Source organism: Astyanax mexicanus, chromosome 14 (genome assembly GCF_023375975.1).
Source record: "Astyanax mexicanus isolate ESR-SI-001 chromosome 14, AstMex3_surface, whole genome shotgun sequence".
Lineage (NCBI taxonomy): Eukaryota > Metazoa > Chordata > Actinopteri > Characiformes > Acestrorhamphidae > Astyanax > Astyanax mexicanus.
The window spans coordinates 24,722,288-24,741,191 of record NC_064421.1 but is presented as its reverse complement, the minus strand read 5'-3'; the positions used below and the strand labels follow the sequence as shown (position 1 = coordinate 24,741,191).

General features: G+C 39.0%; 1 protein-coding gene across 5 annotated transcripts in view; it reads right to left on the bottom strand.

The window, feature by feature from the left end:
* dnmt3ab (DNA (cytosine-5-)-methyltransferase 3 alpha b) overlaps positions 1–16,590 on the bottom strand; it is a 92,391-nt gene extending 75,801 nt beyond the window's left edge. For 3 of the 5 annotated variants that reach the window (XM_022672893.2, XM_022672895.2, XM_022672897.2), the window contains exons 1-3: positions 16,439–16,589; positions 13,153–13,318; positions 7,159–7,269 (exon numbers count right to left, since the gene is read on the bottom strand). In XM_022672893.2, coding sequence (XP_022528614.2) covers positions 7,159–7,269; positions 13,153–13,230 — 189 coding nt within the window. In that variant the 5' untranslated portion in view covers positions 13,231–13,318; positions 16,439–16,589. Of the gene's footprint in view, positions 1–7,158; positions 7,270–13,152; positions 13,319–16,438 lie in introns of all 5 variants that reach the window. The other 2 variants (XM_022672894.2, XM_022672896.2) reach the window with 2 other exon arrangements.
* Between the last annotated feature and the right edge of the window lie 2,314 nt (positions 16,591–18,904).

Below are 18,904 nucleotides of genomic sequence, written 5' to 3'. Positions count from 1 at the left end.
CCACACTGTCCCTACCTTTATGAGCCCTGGCTTCTGTGTGAGGGGCGCTAATCGCAGTTTTCTTCACTGTGAGTCTGGCCCCCAGACCTAAAACTTCTGGATCTGTTCACAGCTCTCATCACAGAATCGCTCGTTTCTTGACCTTATTTTAAGTAGCACAATTTAACAGTGTAGATGTTTCTACATTTACTGATCAAACATTCACAGACCCATTGCTGGAAGGAAGAATGCTTCTGTTTTAAACTGTCCTTCTGTGTCCTGTCAGGGTCACCCCCCTTGACCCCCCCCAGGCTATTCATCCACCTGGACAAGGGTCAGAGCGCTCAACCCCTGCAGCCATAAAACAATAAAAATGCTTGTGAACCACTAGTCAGATTTAGTCTTTCAACCCCCCTTCAGATGGCAATCAGTGAACAAACGGTGTTGTAACCTGTATTTGCCTAAGACCCGTGGGACCCTGGGTAAGACTTGGTTCTAAGACCCATGAGTGTAAATATATCAACTGAAATCTGACCTAGTGTATAAAACATTAAAGATGTTTGCTTAAAGACATACAAATTACTGATCAAACAGATCAGCATAAAACATTTAAAATAATCTTAGCCATTGAGACTAGATTCTAGGATAAAAACCTCCAATACATACTTTAGCATTTAAACTAAATATATATATATATATATATATTAGTGGAAAACATTCACTCATACATTTAAGAAACTCATTGTAACAAGTTACATTTCTAAATTTAGGCAAATTAATCTTATTTTCAAGTAAGATTTTTTTCATACCAAGCATTGTAACAGTAAGACTATAATGTTTATTTTAGGAACTATTACCCTAATCAGGTTTACTTAGATTATTAATCTTATTTTAAGTAATTAATTTATTTTTATCCTTTATCAAGATTTAAGCTTTAAAACTGTGTTTTTTGCTTATTTTAAATCTTACCTTAAGGATTTTGTTAATTTACTTATTTTAAGAATCTTACTAAAATACATTTGCTTACTTCTTGGCAGATCATTTATTTTATATCCCATATATGTCCTAATTTACATATATTTTTTCTAATTCTTGCCAAATGTTTCTTTTTTTTTCAATGTAGTGAACAGTTTTTTTTTTTTTTGTAGATAAAAACATTTAAACTAAATACGCAGTTTCTATGAGAACAGTTAACCTTATTTGTCCCATCCTGGACATTTAATCTAATTGCATATAAAACAAACAGAATGTCTAAATGTAACCAATACTCCATTGATTTAGAAAATATAACACTCTAAATTGCAGATCTGTGTCTAATGATTATCAGTTAGCTGGCCAGACTAACTGATAAGCATTCCTGTGAAATTTCTCTGAAGAGAACTCACAGATGTTAAAACAGATAACTGCCACCCTGTAGCTCAGAATTGGCTATAGGAACTCAATTTAGTCCTAATAATAGATTCAATAGTGGTGTGTCATTAGGGTTAGCATGTTAAAGTTATATTTAGAGTATTTGCACATTTATCATGCTGTTTTGCCTATATACAATCGGCTAATACAGTTCTCTCACTGAAAATATTAATCCACACTTTTCTGTTAGTCAGAAAAGTGGACTTTTAGATCTTAAACTTTTTTTTTCCTCCATTTCTTCCATTCTCGTAAAACCACTCTACCACCGATGTTTGGTTTTTGGGTTTGTGATTTTACTCTGATGGAAAAACGACACTTTGTGGGAAGATGTACAAAAGTGTCTTCATCACATGCTTTCTGAGACTTTCTTAGCTTAGCTGTTCTTGTTCTGTAATTAACAGACTTAGGATTTGACTCCCTGCGCACAGAAATCAACCTTTTGTCTGATTTGATCACAGGCTGCTTGTTGCTTGTCACCTTTTTAGCAAAACTACAACTAGGATTTTGACTGTTGGTCTCAGAATTTTCCTGTCTGTCTAGGGGGACTTTAGACCCCTCCCTTTCTTCATTCTGTGAGACACCTTCCTTTGTTCTCTCAGAATGAGGTAAAAGCTGTTGTTCTTGCTTTTCGAACACATCCAATTTACTCTGAAGGAGATTTAGAGATTTTTGTGTTTCTCTGCAAATTTCCTGAGCAGTTTTAAAAGCTGTTTCATAATCAGAACATTCTTGTTCTAATTGTCTGATGCGTTCTTGTTTCTCTGCCATTAACAAAGAATGCCATTGTCTAAAAACTAACAGACAACCTTCTAAATCCTCTTTTTGAACACATTTCCCCAACACTGCAAAGCACTGGTCTTGAGTCCATTCTGATTCAGGTCTGATGTTAAACTTTTTGCATAACTTTGCTTTTTTCTTTGAGCAGAGTTTATCTATAATCTGGATTAAATCTCCCTCAAATGCATCTCTGTTTGCATACTTAGAAGGCATCGATTCAACAGATTTAGATCTTTTGATGGAAAAGCAGGAAAATATTCCTGTGTGACTCATTTTTGTTCTTGTTTTTAAGGATCCTACACTTACAGAAAAAAGGAAACATAAAATCGGAACGACCAGATAGAAAAATGATTTCTTATCTGATATAACTAAACAGAAAACCGCAGTACTGCTTAGAATGTCCCTGGACAGACAATTTTGAGAAACGCTCGTCCACGTTTAACTCCGGAAATAGAAACGCCGCCTATTTCCAAGGCAGAACTCAACTAAACAAACTGGTTTTACCTCAAAACTCTGGTAATGGACGCGGCCAAGTACCTTAATAGCAACCACCAGATTAAAAAGCGTAATTTTTAACCGGTATAACTAAAGACAGGACGCGGCCCCTTTAGGATGTTACTAATGGAGTTAGAGTACACTTTTGAATAAACAGACCGAATCCGGTGAGAACGCCTAAACCCTAGCTAGGACTTTTTTTGGACATACACACATAAAACAAATATACTAATTTGAAGCTTCTAGCAGTACCAAACAGACATCTCTCAGTTCAGAGAGGATAACAGTTACTATTTTGAAGCTTCTAGCAGTAACAAACAGACATCTCTCAGTTCAGAGAGGATAACAGTTACTATTTTGAAGCTTCTAGCAGTAACAAACAGACATCTCTCAGTTCAGAGAGGATAACAGTTACTATTTTGAAACTTCTAACAGTGACAAACAGAGATCTCTCAATTTCTTATTTTTCTTCTCACTCACTGAACCAGCAGTGGTGATTAGGTACCATATTTTGCTTAGTTGTTGAATATTTTTTTATTCCTTTACTTTTACTTTATGAATTTCTGACTTATTCATAAGACAATTCTAGGTGTGCTTTTGTCTTAGGCTTTTTCTTTTCTTTCTCTGCTAATGGTGTGTGGTGGTCATACTCACCAAATATTCTTGGTGGAGAAAACTGGAAGTTGCTCTTATCTGCCTCACAGACGTCTCCATTCAGCAGTTTTCTTCACACTTCCAGCAGGAGACACCTCTTGCAGCAGAAGGATCAGGAGGAGGGGTGGTGGACTTCACTCCCCTGGCTTGGCTTGGCTTGGAGATCTCCCTTCTTGCTTCAGCAGAGTTCTTCAGTTCTCTTGAAGTTGCACCAGGTTCTTCTCGATCAGTATCACATCAATTCACGAAATTGTGAAATTGAATTCAGTGATTTAACTGATCCTGTTCGTGACGCCAAATTGTTGTATTCTTTTCTTGGTGCTTACTTCTGTCTTCTTAACCACACATTTAGATTTCTCTAAATGGGTCAGTGAAGCAGTGAAGAGAACACTAGATCTTCTTGACGTCTGCTGACGTCTGCTGTTCAACAACGTACCAGTTCTTGTAGATGTAGATTGCAGAAGAAAGGAGTCTCAGAGATCGTTATTGCAGGAAGATTGTAGCTTTATTCAGATAGTTGTTTAAAGCATGGACACTGAGACAAGCATGGTCCAGCCTTAGTACAGCCTTACGGCTGTCCAGCAGCTCTCCCAGCCAGCTCACCTCTATACCACCAACGCCGTCTCTCTCTAACTCATTCACACACATTGGCTAAATAGTGTTTAGACATGGGGGAGGTGTACCAGAAACAAAGGACCTTCAACCATCAGTCCCAAAAAACAGATGTCTTGCTCTGTTAAGGAGTTTTGACCTTTGCCCCATGCTCCTAACCATAGGTTATTATTACCCAGCTTGACACCTGGCACCGCTATGTCTGGTCTAAAGATTGCTTACAGGGTAAACTGACATGCTTACACTGGTAAACTAACACAAGAACTAATTAACAATGATTAAAAAATTATATTCATTACATCAATCCACATAGACACGAACGGCACAGAGGAAGAGAGACTAATAACTACAAGAAAGAGAGCAAATTGGCAATTTGGTAATGCAATAAAAGAACAGACGAGAGCAATTAAAGCGCGCTTGCAAAGAGCAGGAAGGAGAGAATGGAGGGAAAGAAAAGACACGTGTCAGACGAGAGAGAAGTCGACTACAGAGTGAAAGAGAGAGAAAGGGAGAGAAAGGGAGAGTGAGCATTAAAGGAGCAGACAAATGAACCAGTCAGCAGCCTGTGACAGCGAAGAAGTGTTATGCAACACCCTCAGTGACCCAGTGACCCAGACATGGCCTCTGCCAGAGGTCAGAAACCAACACAGTCTAAACACACGCAGAGGGCAACATGAGCTGCAGCTGCGCAGCCGGCCCCAAGCCTCAAACCTCCTGCCTCTAGCCTGCAGCCTTTCCAACAGCAGAGCAGGTAAACACAAATTTTTAAGCTAAAATAATTCTTGACCTAAGATAATTCATGATCTTGAAGTGTCACCTCAGGTGATGGCTCAGAAAAGCCCACACCTGTAAACTTTGTGAGGTATTATCTTGTGTGAGTGAGGCTGAACCTTGACGGTGTGCTCATGGCAAGGCAAAAGCATGAATTAGAAGATCCAGATGGGAATTCCATTTCCAACACTATGCAAGCATTTAACATCCCACAGATTGTTCCACAGTCTTATGAATGTATTGGGAATAGAGGTGGGACAATATATATTTATATTGCAATATATTATATCGTTTCAATACATGGAGTATAATATTGGGAGGGGCACTGTGTGATGTATGGGTTTAGGAGGGGAGCAGGAGGGTAAGCAGCAGTGTGCCTCTGATAGCGGTGAGACGCTGATGGTTGGATGCCAAAGTAGGACAGGTATGTTTCATTATGTCAAAAAGGACACATTTCAGCTATTAATGGAAAAAATATGGTTTAGGGTTTAGTGCCTCCTTTAAAAAACAATGAGTAATAAATGTAAACAATAACAAAACTCGCATAAAGAACAATAAGATCTTCCCTTTCTTTTTATCTTTATACTGAAAGTAAGGTCTGAGAGGAAAAAGCTAGTGAGTTAGCTTGTGAAAAAAAAAAAATGTAAATGAGCTAAACAACACTAACACTAACATACAGGTAGGGTTGCAGCGGTAACCGGTTTCACGGTATACCGTGGTATTAAAATGCACGGTTATCATACCGTGTGTGTTTGCTTAATACCGGTAAAACGCAAGCCAGCGGTGAAACTCACCCGCGCATGCGCAACTCTGCTCCGCTTCAGCTACTCAGCACACAGCGGTGAGAACGGCAGAAAGTGCTAGACTAGAGCTTCATTAACAATTATTATTGTTAATGAAAACGAACCAAATAACGAAAACTGAAAGTGAAACTTAACTAACTTATTTATAAGCGCTGTTTTCAGTCCCGCAGTTCTACAGCGGGAGGTGTTGTGCTGATTCTGTCCGCGAAGCGGGAGTCGGATTGAGCAGGGAGTCGGATTCGGCACAACAGCGGCAGCGCGACAGCGCGGCAGCACCTCGCGGTCCGCGGTGTTAGTTGTAAGCGCTCGCGCTAGCCGCAAAATACGACAGAAAACACTGAGAAACTGCAGAATTATGTATTGGACTAAAATGAGCACGAGGAGATAAAAGAGAACCTTTACCTGTGAGTAGCTCACATCAGAACACGCAAATCTCTCTCTCTCTGTGTGTCTCTCTCTCTCTGTGTCTCTCTCTCTCGCACGTGAACTTCTCCGCACTGTGTTTAGCTGTTCTTAAAAATCATTTTAATTAAATAATAGTTCTATGCTTCTATGTTAGTGTTAATTAACATAATTCTGATCATATTTCGCTCATTCAAACAGCCTGAAAACAGACTTGTAATCTTGTAATCAACAAGCTTGTAATCAATGTGGCCGTAGTCACAGCTAAAGGAGGAAATACATGAAACCTGTTCTCCCATCTCCGAGAACACCACCCCGCTGTGCAGAGGAAAGTATGTGTTCAGTTTATAATTTTAATCTGAACATAAATAAAACCTCTTTGTAGTCGTGCACAACCCATGCGGTAAGCGCCCGCAAAAGCGCTGAGTTATCCGAAATTTGGGCACGCAGGTACAGGCGTGAAGTGCGTGCTACGATGGATTCACGTGTCCGTGTAAAGGTCCTGGCCGGACTGGATGTGAAAGACGCCATTCATTTACATGCGTTTATTTTCAAATTCTGACGTGCCTGTTTTTCATATGTTGAAGGTTTTAAGGTATGAACGCCTTAAAATAGAAATCTCTATTGTGAGGATCATGTCAGAAATAAATCCCCTCTTTCTGCAGTATCTGGTTATATACCAACTTTTTTATATATATACACTCTTAATGCCCTTAAGAGTAGTGGAAAAACATGGTTTCCTTCACCTGATGTTGTAGTTTCTACAATAAATAGTTAATTGAACAAAAAACCTTTGTTGTAATTTCTTTAAGGGTCAGTTTAATAATATATGTAACAAACTGTGATACCGTGATAACCGTGATACCGCGGTATTTTCCGAGACGGTTATCATACCGTGAAAATCTCATACCGTTGCAACCCTACATACAGGGTTAGCTCAATACTATAAAATCTTGAATATCAGCCAATACTAGTCCAGTACTTTTAAACTTAGTCCAGCTCTAACATGATCAGTTTTTTTTAGCTTACTCTTACATTACACTGTTCACAAACATAAAGATAACAACCTGAGTGTTTGCTGTTCCAAGTTAGATTAGGCTATAATACAATTTACACACAGGTATTAATATCGGTCTAAAATCAATCCACAGCCAAATCGACATATCATCTATACTTTTTTTATAATATATTATTAAAATATTAAAAAGTGCATAGCTGAAGTGTGTGTTCACTGCAGCGGTCGGCCAGTACTCACTGGGAGGTGCTTGCGTTTACGCCCAGGTCGCCCCACTCTGCGGACCGGAGTGCTGAGCGCTGGCTTCTCCACTGCAGGAAGATCCTTCTCCAGCCTCGGACTCTCAGTCTGCTCGAGTCAACACAGTCAACAGCGTCCATGTCACAAAAACACGCCACACCTGTACTCCCTAGACCAGGGGTGTCAAACGCATGTCCTGGAGGGCCTCAGAAGAGTGTTTTCCCTCTTCTGACACTCGGAACGCAGCTCGTGAAGGGCTTGCTAATTAGCTGATGACTCCAATCAGGTGTGGGTTAAATGAGGCAAAATAATAAGCTCACTGATGCTGCGGTCCTTCAGGACTGGAGTGTAACACCCTTGCCCTAATCACACTAAACACCTGTTTATTTATTCTTTCTTTGTTTATTTTTACTGTGTAATCTGAATTGATTTCACACTGTTCATGTGTAGTGGTGGTGCAACTGAATGGTTTGGTCCATTATATACACTCAATCAAGCATAACATTAGGACCACTTCTTTACTTATTTTGTTTCTACCCTTGTACATTATATTTCAGCAGCACTGAGCATATACATATGTAGATGCTATAATTAAAAACAATGTAAATAAGTGTGTTTTTCGGACTGTAAGGCACAGTTTAAAGCCTTTAATTTTCCCCAAAATCGTCAGTGCACCTTACAATCCAGTGCATTTTGCAGAAAAACAACACTGCAGAAGTATAGCTTCATAAGGGAGCTTCAGTGAAGTGTCCCCAGCACCGAGGCTGAGTAAAGAGGCATTAGCATTAGCCGCTAACTGCAGCGCTAGCTCTTTCACCATTTAGAGAGGAGTATATTAGACTGTAGCCTGGGAAAGCTACATGGAAAAAAACTCTAGCATTTACTAGCGCTAAACACAGCTGGCTAGCACTGCTAACCGCGGCTGGCTAAGTGCTTGCTATCCATGGCTAGCGCTCTTACAGCATTTTTACTAGTGTCGCTTAATGCTCCTTATGCATGAAAATAGACCAGAAAATAGATGTTTATTGATAGTACGCTTTATAATCTGATGCGCCTTATAGTCTGAAAAATACAGCTTCTCTGCATATTTAATTACCCTCCTTTAACCTTATTCTTGTTCTTTAATGTTCAGGGCCCCAAAGGACCACACAAAACAAAACACTACAAAGGTATTATTTGGGTGTTGAGTCATTCTCAGCACTGCAGTATTACTGACACCAGACACAGCAGTGCTGCTGGAGGTTTTAAACACTGTGTCCACTCACTGTCCACACAAATTTCACTGTTACAATATGTTCATGCTCTTTGTTTGCATGCTTGCCTTCAAACAAGGGCAGAAAAGACAGTTCTGTTGGTCTGTCTGTCTGTTCAAGGCAACTCAACCAGAAAGGCAGGAGCAAATAAAAAAAAAAAACAGATCATCATCTCCATTCCTATCTATGAAGTGCTTCCACTAAGCTGAGCTCACCAGCGGTCGCAGAAGGAAGAACACACACCCCACAACATTCGCACGAGTTGAATGGGTTTCTTTTTCACTCTCTCTCTTCACAGACGAGGATATTTAGATAATGAGAAAAGCCGTGGCGCTTGAATGACACCTCCCTTTTAGCTACAATGAAGTGAGGATTCTATAGCCGCCGAGCTGACCTACCACTCTCAGCTCCCACTTGACACAGTTACAAAGACATTCGGCAGCTCTTTCTCTCCCCTCCTTCCTCCTCCCCTTTGTCTAGCACAACTCTGCCCCCCTCCTCACCGCCCACTCCCCAACACTCTCCCGCCAGCCAAGCACCCTAGGGTGGACGGAGGAGAAAAGATGATCTTAATGTTGACACAGCCCTCAGTTTGACTTGAAAAGCACCTCCCCGCTCTAAATCAAAATGCTAATCGTAATACACAACCTGTCCAGCTTGACTGGAGGTTTGAGCTCCAGCTGTGTGGAAAAGGAGATACAGAGCAATGCTGCAGTTCCTAATTAGCCTATTTGTAATAGGGCACTATCCACTATCAGTCACATTATAATGGACTCGGATAATGATCACTGTGCTGGCATAAAGAAAGTACAGTACCAGTCTTTTCCAGCAGAAATATATAGCAATCTTGAGTATCTTGATTTTTTTTGTTATTAAGCTTAAAATTAGCTGTTCTGTTTTTACACACCTAATAAGTCACTAGTAATACCTGATGTGGAATAAGTAAAATGTGCATATTTTATCCCATGCAGCAGTCATACTTTAGTCTGACTAACTGTAAATGCATTTGCAGGGCTCCAGACTAACACTGTTCCTATATGACTGGGAGTTTTTCTATTGCTTAGCACATAGCCTGTTTACGGATAAAGTCACGCAAGAGGAGAAGGGTAATTATAGAAAAATTGGGGAATCTGTCTAAAGGACATAATTGTGCTTGTTGGATCTCCATGTCAATCAACTGGGGATCTTCAAAAGTGGCAACGATAATCAGTGAAACTGCACAACTTGCTGGATACTGGCAGCACTGACTTTTAGAACGAGCAAATTGACTTTAATGTGGAAGCAGGAGAAAAATTGACGACACAGTTAAAAAATATATCAATTTTAAAAAATCCGGTTGATCATATTGGTGTGTACTAGATTAGATTTAGTCCCACAATAGCACATTCAATTCTAGTAGAGAGGAGCAGCTACTGTACATGTTTTTAAACATCTGATCACAATCTAGATTTTAGCTACATGAAATGGTTGAGTGTAAACAGGTTCAAAGCCTAGAAATGGCCAATAAACAGATTCATCCACTATTTTTAATCAACTTTGTAAGGGAAACTATGTCCACCTTTGTCTGCTCAATGCCTCAACCTACATTAACTGGTGAGATTAAATGAATAAGAGCATGTTAAAGCTAGTTACTGTTACAGGACTGGACTTTTTTCCCTTCGAGATCCTGTCCAGCTTTTTTTTTTGTGTTGATATCGGCCTTTTAGGTGCATTCATCGATACCTGTATTTCATTACAGTAAAGATCAGTAAAACAGATAAAAACTGGTTTAATTTCAACTTTAAGGATATTCTTTTTCTGTAGTAATGCAGTACTAATGCTTGTTTAATAGCATAGTAACAGATAATGCACTACTTACACACACACACACACACACTGGGTGACCTAAGCATTGGTTGTTGATATGTGGTTGCATCACATGCTGTTTTCTGCCCTGAATTATTACTGAATTATTAAGATATGTGATTAAATTCTAAGATCAATATTTTAATTCTAACAGGTTATTTTATGGCATATACTATAGTTTGATTGATTTGATTTTGGAAAATATTAAATTTTTTGAAGATTTTAAAGAAGAAAAAGACTGACAAAGACAAAGTGGCACGTCCATGTTCGTGTGATCTTGTAAAACACAGGTAAGCTACGGAGGCCTTAAAAATAGCCTGAATGTACTCAAATCTCTATTTCCGATTGTGTTTTTTGTGAAAGACGACAAAGGAAGGAGAGAGAGAGCCTCAGAGGAGGCTGAGGCAAGTATCGACTATACAGTTTTAAATTTCGTCTGTTTATTTTAGGTATTTTGGTCACACCCTTGCATATCATAGAAACCTCTCAAAATCAGTGATCTGGTCTTTCCATCTGGGCGAAATGCAATTTGTGCCTCAATTAATGAGTGTTTTTTTTATTTATTCTTAACCTCACACTCTTCTTGCAACCCCTGCAAACAATACAAATTGTTTTAATAAATTAATACAAAAAGAGGGCTTCCAAAATTTGGCATTGCCTTGGGTGAACTCAATAACACCGTCTATAGCTTTGCTCTATTTCTGTCGGCGGCCAGTTATTTAAGGCAAGCTCTGTTGCCAGGCAACAGAGCTACGAGCATTGCATGGCTCGGCGGGTGGAGAAGAAGAGGAGGAGAAGGAAGAGAATGAATTCCCCTATAAATCAGCCATACGACGAGCCTCCCATACACAGGCCAACACCCACGTCACACGACACACACACACACACACACACACACTCACCCGCACAGCACAAGAGCAACTCGTATCTCCAAGGCCGCTGAGGATAACAAGGCCTGGGTGTTTACGCGAAATACGCTTACACACACAATACGTATTCTGTGCTCTGACTCCACGTAACCCTGGCAGTGGCACACATTAGAGCCATTCATCATTTCAGCACGCCAATTCCATAATGAAGGGAGCATTGCATTTAATACAGATAGGCCCTGGAGGATGTCTGCATCCATTGGAAAGAATTGCTTATATGTGATGTTTAAGAATGACCGTAGGAAGGAGAAAATTAGTGCCAAATGTAGTGGGGAAAATGATTTAGTCAGATATTTTCGTAATTGCATTTAAACTGTAACTAAATCATAATATCTGGCTGCTTTTTCATTACTTATAAAGCTTTAAAGGAGCTGCATGCTTTTGGAATCACTAGTGGTAATGTGGTGTCTATTGACATTTTTTCCTCAGTTAGACAGATAATAAAGATAATCCTGTATTAGTCAAACAGTGAGGGAAAATTCACATTTGTAAACACAACTAGAACTCTAGAACTATTCTGCTGGGTAAAGTGTTGGCACCTAAAACTTTAGAAGTGTTTGATTTAATGGAAGAAAAAAAAACAATTTAACCTATTTCTTTTTAATCGTGTTCATATATTTATCTATATATATATACTTTTTTTTTCATATTTTTTACATAATGTGAATACGGCTTCGAAGTTTGATAATAAATGGATCAATAGATCCAAAAAAGCCCTTGAAATTCATATTTACACTGACTTCCACTGAATGTTAAGCAGGTTCTTTCCTTTCCTGTCAATTTCCATTTTGGAGATTCAGGGTTATTGTGCAACAGCATTTATTGAGCTCAGTTCTGATTGGCTACCTCATTCAAAAAGCAGCACAGGCTGGAACACGCTTTTTAACTTCTTTGTGGCTTGCAGATCTAAACTGCTCTAGACTAAACAGGTGGATATATGTAAATACAATTGTTATTAATAATGTATAATAACAAAATGTTTTGATATTTCTGAATGTTTGTTGCTAAAAATGTTTGTTGCTTAAGTTAAAAAATGGCAACCTTACAGGAGAATGGAACATTAAAGAATAATACACTAGAGGGAGTGCTATAGCATGTAAAACTGGCACAAAATTATATCAATGTTTATTGAAAGATTTTGACAAGAAAATACAATCTCTTTGGTTATAAACACTAGTTCCATTGTTGCTCTGTTTGTAGCTGCGCTGTTTGGCTTGTAAGCGCTGCATCGTTGCTAGGTTACCTGTATTTGGCAGAGTAATACATGGAAAGCTTCAGTTACAGTGCATTACCGGCTGATAATGGCACTCACAGAACGCCTTTCAGAAAATCACATTGCAAGGTCGGAACTAACTGTGTTATAATATATGTTAAATCATTTTTATTGACTCATTCATCCTAAAATATTGACACATCATGGATGTGTCAACTGCTGAATTAACAAATGGATATAAGAAACGTTTTTTTCTCTGGCAGAAACAATACAGACTGTATACACAGACAGTATGAGGAGTGAATGACACATTTTAAAACTTTAATACTGATTACATATTAGATCCAATTTTTAATTAATAGATAAGCGTGGGATTGGCCTTTCTTTCCACTGTAACTCAGACTGTTGGAAAACAGTGTATGAATCAGTTAGCTATATATAAAACAGAATTTGAAATTAGCGCTTTACTACAATGATGTTTTTAAAGCGAAAAATGTGGTGGCTGGTATCAAGTGCCTTGTAAGAACTACAGTGTACAGTGTCCTCCCAGCATTGATGGTATTGTGTCATATGGAGAGAACAATATTAGGAATAAAATATAAATAACCAATAGTATGGGTTTGATTATACAGGCCTTTTAAATGTGGGTTTATATATTGTAGACAATCCTATAACTGCCTGCAGAGGGTTATGGGATTAGGATGAAGTACTTCTAAAGCATTCTTACACATGGTACCCATTACAGAACTCTTACCATGAGATTTCCACCACTGTCACAGTTGAAGTCGGAGTTTTTGAAAGCGGTGGTGGTGGTGACCGTGTTGGATGGCATCACCAAAAGAATGGCAGTTGAGCACCACACAAAAGTCCAAAAAAACTAAAAGAAAAATGACTAAATGATCCTCCCTCGTTTGGATTCCCTGCAGACAAAAAAAGAACAAGAAAAAAAAGAAGAACATTTAAATGAGATATGTATGGTAACAAAAGCGCAACACCAACAGCATGAGATATAATCAGTTAAACATCTGTTAAACATCTCAGTAGCCTTACTAGTGAAGCTTCAGAATGAGTAATTGCAGCTAAAATATAGCATAGTATCTGACAACCACCAAATATAGCTTGTCCCACTGACCTAATCCCATTTGCTTAATCTCACTCTCCTGCACTTTGAATCATTCAATCATTTAGACCCGTTCCTTCTTTACAGAGCGGGAGATACGCCTGAAGCACATTTTTCCTGACACTTTCTACGGCAGGTCTGAAGAACAGCTCACTCACTGGTGACAAGATGCTATAAATCAAAGATGTGGTAACAAGTCACCCTGGAGCACTGTTCTCACACTCAGCGTTTGGACCTTGCATTCTATGTTTTTCTTGCTCTGCAGGCCTTTCTCCTAAGACAGCATATCAAGCTTGGATAAACAGGATGTCTACTGTCCAACACAAGTGCACAAAACACAAAAGATGACATATGTACTCATTAACTAACTCAGTAGAGTCCAAATTTAAATGTCTTCTTTTTTTTAAAGCAATGGAGAAGGACACTACTTGTAGACTTCTGCAGCTTAATGTTCTGCAACTTAACGCTGAGGCAGAGGTCTATTATTTTTAGCTATATATTGATAGTACATCTCTATTTGAAAGCAGCATACTTTCACTCTCATTTGTATCTAATCACATGTATTTTATTTCATGTATTAGAATTACATGTATTAATGTTACAAATAAATTTGATTATGATTTCCATAGTTTTTTTTGTAACATTCATGTCTCATGGGCCATTATTTCATTATTAAAATTTGCTAAGAACTTAAGAACTTGCTATGTTGTGTTAATACAGAGAGACTGGACAATGGGGTGACTTATTTACATGAATGCAGGCTTGGGCAGGTGAGGTAAAATGAGCACTGGAAGAGTCGTGCGGAGTCGTGCTCCACGGGAAACGGAGAGAATGTCAGAAATTGGGGTGGGACAAAATATCGATATCACAATATATTATATAGTTTTTGTTTGCAATACATTGGCAATATGTGACATCAAATATTGTTATTTTTTATTGAAACATACAATAGGCGCTCTGAACTCTTTAAGACTCGCCCCACAGTTTGACTTACTAAAGTTACTGCTTCATTACCACATGTGGTGGTGTTAATAAAATTAATAGGATAAACCTGCAGAGAAGAATATTGGTTAAAGAAATGCTGTGAAATAGACACTAATGAATCCATAAGAGCTGGTATTTGCTTATTTAGGAATATTTTATCTTCTTCAGTAACACAGATGTCATGAAGTATCATAGAATATTGTATTGTGATATTGTTATATTGTTATTGTATCGTTATGATATTCTATTGTGAGATGCCCTGTGATTCCCACCTAGTCAGAAATAATCAGCGACCAATTGAACAACTGGAAAATGACTCGACTGATTGGTCGATTCCATCACAATAATATTAAGATATCATCATTATCAGGGGCAGTGTATCATGATGATATCGCATCATGATAATATCGCATCATTAGATGACCTGTGATTCCCACCCCTAGTCAGAAAAAATCAGCGACCAATCTAACAATTGGAAAGAATTACTGGACTGATTACAGTTGATTCCATCACAGTGATATTGTGATATCACTGTTATCATAGGTTATCATTTTTTGTGTTGAAACCGTATAATGAGATGTCCTGTGATTCCCACCTCTAGTCAGAAATAACTGGCGACCAATCGAACAATCCAAAAAAAAATGACTGGACCGATTAGTCAATTCCATCATACTGATATTGTGGACAATGTATGATGATAATACTGTATCGTGAATTGCCTATGATTCCCACCCCTAGTCAAAAATGATCAGCAACCAATCGAATAATCATAAAAAAGACTGTACTGACGAGTCAATTACATTACGGTGATATTGTTATTGTTGGCAAAATATTGTGATAATATTGTATCGTGAGATGACCTGTGATTCCCACCTCTAGTCAGAAACAATTGCCGACCCCTTGAACAACTGGAAAAAATTACAGGACTGATTAGTCGATTCCCTCACAGTGATCTTGTGGACAATGTATAATGATAATATCATATTGTACATGCCTTATGATTTCCACCCCTAGTCAGAAATAATCATGACTAATCGAATATTCTGAAAAATGCCTGGACTGACAAGTCGACTCTGAAACATGCACTGCTCTTCACTGCATGGGTCTTCTTCTAAAGAGGGTAAATCTGGAAGTGCAGGGGATCCCTACAGCATGAACAAACACCCTCCTCAGGAATGACATGAGAATTCCAGACAGGTTCTGCTATTTCCTATAGGTTCATTTCTCTGTAGCAGAAGTTGTGGGCTGGATGAGGGCGAGGGGGAGGGGGTACAATATGTACTTTTAGCCTTTTTTTAGGTCTACAACCAGGACCAGACCTCCAAACCTTCAAACCTCCAGACCTTCAGACCTGGAAATCCTACAAAAGACAGATTAGACTTAGAGGTCAATAAATCAAGACTGAATATTCGACTTAAACCAGGGCAGTAATCGATTATCAGCTCATTATCTTCTTATTATTAACCACACAGAAAAAGAAAAACACACTAAAACGGAGAGTGGCTTAACCTTAGATTAGATTAGCTGTAGGTGTTTTACTAACATAATGACAGCATGTCTGCAGCTTCGGTCACTGGAGCTGCTGGAGCTTAGCAGCTTTATCTCGACAGAATTCACCGCTAAAGCTGCTGCTGAATTTAAAGAGACAGAGCTGAACAGGCCACGGTGTTTCAGCGCAGACTGAGCTCCTCTCTTTTACCCCCCGTGTACAATGGCGAGCGCTAAACCCCGGCGACCAAGTTCAAGTGCACAGACCGCTCACATCTGTAGAAAACAGCAGCGGCGGGAGGAGAAAACCCGCCCCGCTGTCTGTGTCTCACAGACCGGGCTCCTGCCGATTGTTCCCCGCCGCCGAACCCGCCGGAGCTCCGTCCGAGCGGGAAAGGGGAGGGGGTGGGTGTGGGGGGTTATGGAAGTGTATGGCGGTGTTAATTACCCGTTCTGACCCCTCTTCTCCTCTCTCTCCGACTCCCGAGTCCTCCTTCAGCTTCTCTCCCCGTCCTCCACCTCCCCAGCCGGCCAGCGCTCCTCCTGATGCTCCTCCGCTCCCACTGCAGAGACCAGCCGCCGCTGCCGCCGCCGCCGCCGCTCCGGAGTCGAGCCGGTCCTAAAGCCCGCCGGCAGAACAGCCTCCTCCAACCTGACTCTAAACACTACATACATACAGTTCTGAAAAAAAATAGAAGCCCACTTAAAAATTATTAGTTTTTTTTTTAATTTAACAAATGGAAAAACCCTGAAATATAACTAAGATATATATTACTGAATTACTTAACTGAGAAAAGCCCTGTTTTTAAACATTTTCACATGTAATAACTTATTAATAACAGATATTCATTCTCACTAAAATGCTGTTTCTGTATCTACTGGAGTATTTTTACTTGACTACTGTACTTAAGTACTAAATATTGTATCTGTACCCTACTGAAGTAATAATCTTACTTCACTACTGTGCTTAAGTACTAAAATGCTGTATCTGTATCTACTGGATAATTATTTTTACTTCACTACTGTACTTAAGTACTAAAATGCTGTATCTGTATCTACTGGATAATTATTTTTACTTCACTACTGTACTTAAGTACTAAAATGTTGTATCTGTACTCTACTGGAGTAATAATCTTACTTCACAAACAATAAAAACACTCCAAACGTATTCATTATCTGATTAACTTAAAAAAAAAGTCTCGTCGTTGCTTGTCATGATAGAAGTTACTTGCACAATCATCTTGCAATGGATTGTGTAGATTCAGCCTCCTCAACTTGGCAGCCCGAGTGAGTTTGGCATCTAGGGAGGGATGGGTGGGGCAGACAATTCTCTGTGGTGTTTTGAAATTGGACTGCTGTAGCTATTTCACATGCTCCCTCTCATTTCCTACTAAATGTTCCTTTAACAAGCTAATTAAGGCGTGAAATCTTGTTATAAGATATCTAAGGGAACCAAATCTCTCGGAATGGCCAAACTTTTCCATGGTGCTCTTTTCCAGCAGTACACTTACCTCATCCTCACCATCTCACTGCATCATCTTACTGTTTCAGCACGGCAGTGAACACATCAAAGGAAAAGCTCATAGAGCTCTGTACACCGCCAGGAGCAGATTTTACCGTATCGACATTTCCATCTCAGTCTGGTGTAAGTGAACAGATAGTGTGATTTTAATCCAAATTTGCTGCATAGGATTGAGGCCTATAAGTGAGCTCAGATGCTCTGGATAAAGCTGTGCATCCTAAGCATATTCCTTTTTAATAAAATGCATTTTTAAGGTGCTACAGAATCAAGAGTCCAGTCTGAACAGTGTTCACTAACTGTAAGAGTGTACGATGAACTGAAACTTCAGAGTGAAACACAATCAACTGCTGTCTTAGATTCTGCATGAGTTAATGTCCAGGTCAGTGGGGTCAGTAGCCAGGCTATGTATGCAACTCTCAACTTTTTTTTTTTTAGTTTTTTTTAACAGACCACTTCAGTTTCTGAATCAGTTTCTCTGATTTTGCTATGTGTTTGTATATGTATATGTTTGATCAAAATGAACATTGTTGTTGTATTCTTTAAACTACGGACAACATTTCTCCAAAATTACAAATAAAAATATTGTCATTTAGAGCATTTATTTGCAGGAAACGTGAAATGGCTGAAATCACAAAAAAGATGCAGAGCTTTCAGACCTCAAATAATGCAAAGAAAACTAATTCATATTCATAAAGTTTTAATTGTTCAGAAATCAATATTTGGTGAAATAACCCTAGTTTTTAATTACAGTTTTCATGCATTTTGGCATGTTCTCCTCCACCAGTCTTTCACACTGCTTTTGGATAATTTTATGCCACTCCTGGTGTTGAGCTTCCTCTTCCTCTTGGTCATATTCCAGAGGTTTGGTAAAATCAAAGAAACTCATCATTTTGTAAGTGCTCTCTTTTTTCTCCAGAGCTATATATACACATTATTACTATTACTTTTTAAATTTTGCCTTTTCAGGATTTTGTTAAGAGTTTTAAAATTAGGCAGGAAACCCTAGGAAAGCTGTTTAGAGACAAACAAAGAGAGACATAGAGGGAAAGAAAGAGAGAGAAAAAACTAGACAGAGAAATAGACTGACAGAACTGTTGAGCAGGTGAAGTTTGGTGAGTTAATGTGGTTCAGTGGAGTGGAAGAGTCTCCACAGCTGCCAGCGCTGTGTGACACAGCTGACTGTCTGAGACGAGCTGAGGCGCGTGAACACTTCACTCACCTTTCTCTTTCTCTGTCTCTCTCTCTCTCTCTCTCTCTCTTTTCTGACTGTCTCTCACATCTAAGCTGCGTGACTACAGTAACTGCTCTCCTGATGAAATTCTAGTAAAAACAAACAAGATCATCAGACTTCAAACATGTGTAGCATGATAAGAATGAGCAGACACGTTCATA